This window comes from Lepidochelys kempii, chromosome 4 (assembly GCF_965140265.1).
Source record: "Lepidochelys kempii isolate rLepKem1 chromosome 4, rLepKem1.hap2, whole genome shotgun sequence".
Lineage (NCBI taxonomy): Eukaryota > Metazoa > Chordata > Testudines > Cheloniidae > Lepidochelys > Lepidochelys kempii.
In genome coordinates this window covers 127542152-127550825 of record NC_133259.1, presented here as the reverse complement: position 1 = coordinate 127550825, position 8674 = coordinate 127542152, and the positions used below count along the sequence as shown (strand labels likewise).

The 8674-nt window shown below is 41.7% G+C and overlaps 1 protein-coding gene across 7 annotated transcripts in view; it reads left to right on the top strand.

The window, feature by feature from the left end:
* Positions 1-309: 309 nt before the first annotated feature.
* LOC140910851 (charged multivesicular body protein 3) overlaps positions 310-8674 on the top strand; it is a 54984-nt gene continuing 46619 nt past the window's right edge. For 6 of the 7 annotated variants that reach the window (XR_012158771.1, XM_073342884.1, XM_073342874.1 and 3 more), the window contains exons 1-2: positions 310-902; positions 5602-5741. Coding sequence is in view for 6 of the 7 variants with exons in the window: in XM_073342884.1 (XP_073198985.1) it covers positions 677-902; positions 5602-5741 (366 nt within the window). In the remaining variant the exon portion in view is untranslated. Of the gene's footprint in view, positions 903-5601; positions 5742-8674 lie in introns of those variants that run through there. The other variant, XM_073342876.1, reaches the window with a different exon arrangement.

Genomic DNA, 8674 nt, shown 5'->3' with positions numbered 1-8674 from the left:
GATGTGGGGGGGAACTAAGTGTCCGGGGCCCGGGATAGGGGGGAGGGGGGATTAGGGGCCGGGGAAGAGATCGGGGGGAGGGAACTAAGTGTCCGGGGCCCTGGGGCGGGCGGAAACAGGGAGGGGGCGGTGCCCGAGGTGCCCCCTCCCCGCTGCCCTTTGCCCCCTCCCCGGCTGTCCCCGGCTGCGACGTCACTTGTTATGGCTCGGCCGGCGGCTCGGGCGCCGCTGGGGCCAGGCGGCGGCCGGGCGCGGGAGGCCGGGACGTGGATTTCGCAGGCCGGCGCCAGGCCCAGCGCCTCGGCCCGCTGACCGTTCAGCCCGGGGAGTCCCCGAGGGGAGGCGTCTCCTCTCCAAATCCCCCGCACACAGATCAGCTTCTTCCCCTCCCCTCCCCGGCCTCACTGGGGGCTCAGCCCCCTCCCCCGGCCAACTTGGCAACACCCCTGAGACCTCCTTTCTCTCCCCCCAACACCTGACTGGGGACCAGGGCAGCAAGGAGAGGGCCCAGAAGCCAGGGGCGAGGAGGAGGAGGATCCAGGCGGCGGCAGCAGTGGGGTTATTGGTCTGAATAATTCGCTCCTTCCCCCTGTCTCCTCCATTGGGATCTCTCTCTTTCTCTCTCTCCTAGGATTGGCTCTCTCTGCAGAGAGTCACACACACAGAGAGAGGAAAGATGTGGCTGAAGCTGTTTTTCTTGCTTCTCTATTTTCTGGTCCTGTTTGTCCTGGCCAGGTTTTTTGAGGCCATTGTCTGGTATGAGACTGGCTTCTTTGCCACCCAGTTGGTGGACCCGGTGGCCCTGAGCTTCAAGAAGCTGAAGACCATTTTGGAGTGCAGGGGGCTTGGGTACTCTGGGCTGCCGGAAAAGAAAGATGTCAGGGAGCTGGTGGAGAAGTCAGGTAAGAGATCATGTAAGAAGATATTTCACCCATTAACGTTTAGACGTTTGCTGGTTTTTTGCCTAGGAATGGTTTTCTTTAGTTAAAAATCTTTGAACGCTTGATTTTAAAAAAAACCTTAATACACATTAAGAGCTTATTGGGGAACAAAATCATCTCAGTTGTAATAATCTTACATTTCTAATAGCAGCTTTCATACGGAAGGGTCCTAAAGTGCTTTCCAGATTGTACATACAGCACTACTGAAATGCAGCCACCTCTGGAGTATAGGACAGCAGCCAGCTGGCACAGGGTATGCCTTACTATAGTATTGTGGGAGGGGGGAAATTTTGGCCAAGGACATCCGGACAAATGCTACTTTTATGCAAAGTATCATGATATGCTTACTGTGAGGGGACAGAGCCTCAGTTTTGCAGGTCTTGTCAAATGTTATATACAATACATGTCTCTGTTTCTCAACCTTATGTCCACCTTTATGAGTTAACAGCTCTCCAAGCAGAATTTAAATAAATAACCAGTTGTCTTGGTAGACCAAATAATAAAATATTAGTGTGATAAATGTAAGAGATCATTCAAAAAGCTGTAGAACTGTAAAATACATTAAATTTCTAACAGAAGTTGTAAATGTGAATATCATATTCTACCATCTATCAAGAAAATAGACCTTCTATATTCAATAGACTAGTTACTGAGCAAGCAGGAAAGGGACTATTTTAGAGAAGTTAGTCTGAGTTGCTGAGGGGGATTGAATCTGAATGTTAGATTATGTTTGCACAGTAGGAAGTATGCTGTCAGCTTTGCTTCCTAAAAAGAAAAGGAGGACTTGTGGCACCTTAGAGACTAACCAGTTTATTTGAGCATAAGCTTTCGTGAGCTACAGGTCACTTCATCGGATGCTGAGCTGTAGCTCACGAAAGCTTATGCTCAAATAAACTGGTTAGTCTCTAAGGTGCCACAAGTACTCCTTTTCTTTTTGCAAATACAGACTAACACGGCTGTTACTCTGAGCTTAGCTTCTAAAAGTCAAACGTTTTTTTCCCCTCCCACTCTGCATCCTCCTGGTTACTCTAGCCCTCAGCACTGTAACTACATAGGCCAGAATATTAACTTTTTAAAAGGACGCTGTTATGGGCCTAATTTTGGTCACACTGGTCTTGCCCTGGTGGAACTCCTCTAACTTACCATTTATATTACCATAGTGCTCAAAGACCCCAATTAGGACCAACATTCTTATGTGCGTGTTTATGCAGCACATAGCACAGATATGTAACTAACTCCTGTGCCAAAGAGCCTGCTATCTAAAAAGAGAAGTGACCTATGGTGCTAGATTCACAAAGGGACTTAAGCATCTAACTGCCACTTTAGGTGTGTAAATCCAGATACCACTGGTATTTACAAAATTTCTGCTCCACTGCCACCTAGCCCTGTAGGTGCCTAAACTCACTCAGCACTCACATTTTTGCTGGAAAAGATTTCCCTGGGTGCCTATGTTTCTGCCTCTGGGAATGTACGCTGGTGCTTCATTCTAGATGTCTGGGCGCCCGAGGCCTAGTGCAATTAATTAGCTGAGGGAAGAAAAATGCTCCTCTGCCTAACTCACCTGTGGGGCCTGATCTGGTTGGTGTGCTCTTAGCATATCTAACTGCACTTAAAATGGCCCATGATGGTCAGAGGTGTTCCCACATAAATTTTAGCCCATGGTTAGGGCAGTGGTGCCCAAATTTATTACACAGGAGGGCCACACAAACCTAAGTACAACCTTGTATGGGCCAAACAGATTATACATCTTTTAATAAGATTTAAAGTCACCTGTATTGATTTCTGTTTTAAGTTCAGGTTGTTTCTATGTACAGTATTGTCTATTTACACACTTGTGTGCACTCTGTCTCTCGCTTGCCCAATGACTCTTTAATTACTTATCCAAACTGGAACAGCAAGTGGCAGATCAGGCACCACTGCTATCAGGCAGTGGGGGGGGAGGGGGAATCGAACCACAGGGTCATAACATACCAGGTAAATACCAGGTTTCAGAGTAACAGCCGTGTTAGTCTGTATTCGCAAAAAGAAAAGGAGTACTTGTGGCACCTTAGAGACTAACCAATTTATTTGAGCATGAGCTTTCGTGAGCAACAGCTCACTTCATCGGATGCATACCATAACCATTGGGCTAAAAGTTATGAGGGAGCTCTTCTTCTCCCCAGCTTGAACTTTTTGTAAGAGATACCTTAGGCACTTGACTCAGGAGAGGGTTCACAGCGGAGAATCCCAAGCAGAGATAGGCACTTTGCTCCAGCCCATGGATTTAGGCACGGAACTCCCCGAGAGGGGCATGGCTTAGGACAGATGCACCTCCAACTGGCTAGCTTAGATGGCTCCTAATCTGGCTTCTAGCTTTTCTAGGTGCCTATCTCCCTCTGTTATAGGAAGCCTGAGCATCTAACTCTATCTTTGTGAATCACAGCAATTTCCTAGGCACCCAGGCGTTAAGCATTGCAACGCTTCGCATCACAGTGCCTAAAACCCTTTGTGAATCTAGCCCAGTGATACTCAGGCCTAGGCTCATGAGCCGCAAGTGGCTCTTTAATGTATCTCCTGTGGCTCTTTGCCTCACATTATATTAAAACACTGGGTGATTTATTTATTAGCCAATCAGGATGCTTTTACTATGTTATTAACCCATTGTAGTTGATAAAATAATAATACTTGGTCCATCATTTTGCTGTAAGAATAATAATATATAATATTAAAGAAACAATGAATTCACGCTACTGTGGCTCTTTTGGATAATGTCGATTGCTAATGTGGCTTCTGAACACTGAGGTCTGAGTATCACTGATCTAGTCCATCAAGTCTAGGAAGAGAGAAGGATACCAACAAATATGTTAATCTTTATAATAATGTGCCAGCTTTCCCTATGTGCTTCTCAACCTAGCAATCTGACTGGTTTCTTACAGGTGTTGCTTCAGAGGTGGGTCTTGAGGAGAGGGTAGTGTAGTTGTTTTATAGTTCTATACATATACAAAACACAGTCAGGAATTAGGCATGGAAATGTTGTGTGAGAAGCTGAGAAAGGATGAGGTTGGCATCTTTGAAGGTGGCAAGCAACATAAGGATTGAGCAGACCAGTAAAGAAGTGCGGTGTTGTAGAAGGGCCTTGATGGTGAGGATGTGAAATTAGAATGTGATATGGCGAATGTGGTTGGGAGGAAGGGCTGATGTGGACTGAGTAACAGGCAAGGAAGATAATTTTAGCTGCTGCTTTTTAAATTGATTGTCAATGGGATGTGGGTGTAGGAGAGGGGGAGGATGGAGAAGAGGCAACAGTAGTGGGAGCTAGGACTTCAGAGTGTTTGGGCAGAAAGAAAAAGACTCGCATGGATTGACTCTTAATTTACACCAGTGAAAGTGAGAAGAGATTTGGGTCCCATTGACTTAAAAAAATTAATTGTTGATATTAGTTGCTGGTACTGTTAATACTAACACTTTAAAAATCTAACTTACTTTTCACCATTTACCTTGTTTAGTTACTTTTTTTATTATTATTTATTATTACTTCCCTGGTTTGAACAGTGACAACTGATTAGTCAGTTTCACTTGTGTTGATTGTCACTTTTGCTTTTTGGCTCATGTGCTTTCATAACGTTGTAATGTGTGGGTGCAAACACTGAAGGGGAATGTTTAACTCCAAACAAAACGTTGTCACTGATTTTTTTTAAATGTCACAGAAACACTCCTATTAAGTTTTGTAACAATTTTACACAATTTTTTTTTTTTGGCTTTAAATCATGTGATGGTGTCTCTCAATGAAGTTCATAGCTTTCTAACAACCAAGAGTTCAACTTTAATTCTCAATTTCGTACATTTTGTAAGAAACAACTTCCTTGTTTACAAAAAAAAAACTTTCAAGAGAGTTTAATACAGTAAGTGCTACAATGTTATTCGGTATTAACAATATAATCTGGTTTGTAATGTCTCTAAAAGGGAGTATGGGAAAGGAAATGAGATAACAAAAGAGAGATGATCAAATACGCTTACATACATTGTTTTAAGGAAACCATGTTGCTAGGCTTGAAGTTCTTAGGAAATGTTTACTACTTTGTAAATAGAATGAATAAATAAATTTTTAGAATGGAATAATTTAATCATAGGCTAGCTGTGTAAAAGCTACGTCAGATTATTCGATTGTAAGTAAAATTCTAATTATAGTGTTTGGAATTCTAAAAACCTGTCTAAATTGGCAGTTTTAACAATTTGTCTTTTGTGTGATCTCTGTGTTCACAGTAGAACTAAATTTCATGTAAAATAAAGGAGTAGACATCAAAACTAAAACTGATGTCTTCCAATTTAGTACTGCAAATTTCAGTCAACATCAACAGGGACTTACGAGGCTGAAAATACATTTGTTTTTCAGTATGTCCAATTACATATGTAGATGCATCTGTGTAATGTTCATTTTTCATGGCTTATTGACAGCTAAAATTGGTGTGTGTGTTAACAGTATGAATACATATAAAAATAAACTAAGAGTAGTTTTAATGGTCCTTGGACTGAAGTGATGCTTCACCCAGCTATGTAAAATGTAATCAACAAAATCTTCACTATCTGACAAAGAAATGGCTTTTGTGTCGGAATATGTTTGATTAATGTAACCGTTATCAAATGTAGTGTAATTTTTTTTTTCCTTCTGTCCATTATTTAGGAGACCTCATGGAGGGTGAGCTCTATTCTGCTCTCAAGGAAGAAGAAGCCTCTGAATCAGTTTCCAGTACAAACTTCAGTGGTGAAATGCACTTCTATGAGCTTGTAGAAGACACAAAGGATGGTATCTGGCTGGTACAGGTATTGGAAATTTTTCTAGTTTTGATCGTGGCTAAAATATGCTTCAAAGGAGAAGTTATTTCTGGAGACTAGTTCATCTAATAGCAACACGTAGGATCTGAGTTTGCTAAGAGACTGCATTTGACTCTGTGGTACAAGGAAAACCCCAGAAGGGTACTCCAAGGTAACAAGCACGAGAGAACTAACCTGTGCGACAGCAGATAGGATAGGAAGTGACAGAGCTCCTATACTGATCATAAACAGTTTTTCATTATAGTATGCTGTTTAGTAAGAGACATTTAATATAGAACCAGTAAATAGCACAATAATACATATTTGTTCTTAAGTGTACACACTGCACTGGCATGTAGCCAGGTACAGTAAGAATTTGCCATTGTATGTTATGTATATGCATTATGAAACATCCCAATAGGCAAAGCTAAGGATATGGGGGAAATGTACTTGACCCCCAGCTGGCCAGGATGAAAAATGTGTGTTAGCACCTTCCCAAAGGTCAGCCACAACAATTTTAAAGGAATAAAATTAGTTGTGTACTTTCAATTGCATACTGAATTTGATTGCAATATAGCATTCATCAGCTTACTTAATACATTTTAAAAATGTAGTTATTTATTACTATGACTGATCAAATAGTAGACTATATTAGAAATAATTATTTGGCTATAACTGGTATTTTTGAATGGTATTTGACCAGCTATAGAGTTTGTCACAACACTGTAAAAATAAAAATCATTGAATAAATTATTTGATCCAGTGCAACTTATTGAATAGCATATTCACTAAATGGTATTTGCCTAGTCCTGCAGAATAAAAAGAAGAGAGCTGTAGTATCGCCTTTCCATTCTTGGTTTCTCTCCATTTTTTGTCCTAGTAGTAGCTTGTGGTATATGACTTTCTGAACTATTTTCATTGTTCCTCCTCCTCCTCCTCTCACTCTCTTCCCCCCCCCCCCCCCCCGCAATTTCTTACTCTACATTGTGGCCTCTACTTTCCCCCCTATATTTTCTGTTTCTCCTTTCTTTCTCAAATTTCTTGATATCATACTTTTTTTTTTTTTCTCCCCTAACTTATCTGATCAATCTGTCCTGCTTCTGTCCATCTAATTGGCCACTCTGAGCCATATACATATGTAGGGCTTGGAAATTTAACAAGACAGCTAATAGTCAGAGGACTTAACCTTCTAAGTACAGATCGGTAACGAAGATAGGGACTCCAGTGTTCATGGGCAGTGCCCAGGGAAGATGCCTGCCCTACCTTCCTTTCCCCCACATTGCCTGCACTAATTGCTGGGAAACAGAAGGGAGCTGGGATACCTATCGGGGTACTGTCCCTGGATCTCCAGTCAGTTTTGGCTGCTGTAATGAAGCAGAGTAAGAGTGACAGTCACAGCTCATCGCATGCTCAGCCATGGTCAGCTGCCAGTGTTTTGTAGTCTATACAATTGAGGACGGTCTTAAAGTGACAGGTTTCGGGGTTTTGAAAGAGGATAAGATAGTGGGTCTACACTTTTTTTGTTTTTGTTTGTTGTTGTGCCCCCAGGGGTCTGTCCCATGCATAAATAATGGCACAGAAAAAGTACAGAGATGTTAGATTTTTCCTGAAACTGATGGGTGCAAAGGCTAGTCAAGTGAGGGCTCACTTAAGACAGGTTTATCTGTGAGTGTATTGTTTACGGCCAGCAATATAAACGTTTGAAGAAACAGATCAAAGTCAGTATGCAAAGAAATGTCAAATATTTTGTGGCTATGTTCCTTGGTTTTTTGTGAACTCTTACACAAAGCATCCAAAATAATCTGGTAATCTGTGCATCAATACAAGCAATCTCGCCTTCCTCAATGACTGCATATGTCAAAGTGCCTGATATTTCTGCGTGGAGCTTCCTTGGAGTCCCTAAAGCAGCAACATTCTTTCTCTTGTATTAGCTGATGAGCTCATCACTTCTTTCCTTTTATCCTGATGTTATGGCATTTCCTCTTTGGTTGACAAGGAGGTTAAGCAGTAAATCCAAGAGCTGAGGCCAAGAGCTGAGGCCAGTCCAGTTTACCATATTGATAACCATGTTGATGTAGGATTTGTGTGTGGCACTCTCGCTTCCTCTTATCCCTCCTGCTACAGCCTCAACTCTGCAGACAGGTTCTAGAATTTCTTCATGCCTGATGACATGAGAGTGATTCCAATATCATTGTTACACTATATGACTCTCAAATATACAGCAAGTCATCTACAGATAAAATGCCTCTTTAAATGATGTTATAGTTGTCAGGGCTGTGGCTTAACTACTGCCATATACCATAAATGGATGGACCTGCAAAAACCTGATCAGGTCTCCAGTCTCTGACCGTAGCCATTGCTGGAAGTGTCAGAGGAAGTTGTGAAACCCTCACAGTATACCTGTGCAACATTATACCATGGATGTGGAGAGGAAAAGGAAACTTCCAGGCTTCAGCTGCTGATTAGCTTATGCTATGAAAACATAAGCAGAGCTAGAATGAAATAAGGACTGTCAGAGGGCAGCTGCAAAGGATATTCTAATTCATGTAAAATGTTGACGTCTTTCTGAATTTAATTGGTTTGCCTGAATAATGTCATGTGGCAACAAACTTTTTTTGTGTTTTTGGGAGGTTCTTGTTTTTGTGTTTTGCACACAAGGTCTTAACTTTTATATTTGCCTTTTAATTCATCAAGTGCTCTCTTTTTCTTGCATTTAATAAAGAAGGCTGTTATTTATAAATCACTTACATCTTTTCCAATGGAAATAGTCTTTTATGTCTAGATTCACAAAGGTACTTAGGCACCTAAGTTCCAGTTTTAGAGTCCACTACAATCCACAAGACTTCTACTGAACTCATTCAAGCCTTCCTGTAAAAGTTCCCTAATCACCTAAGGTTTTGCCTTTGGGCATGCATGATCCAGACACCTATCTCCTGCTTAAG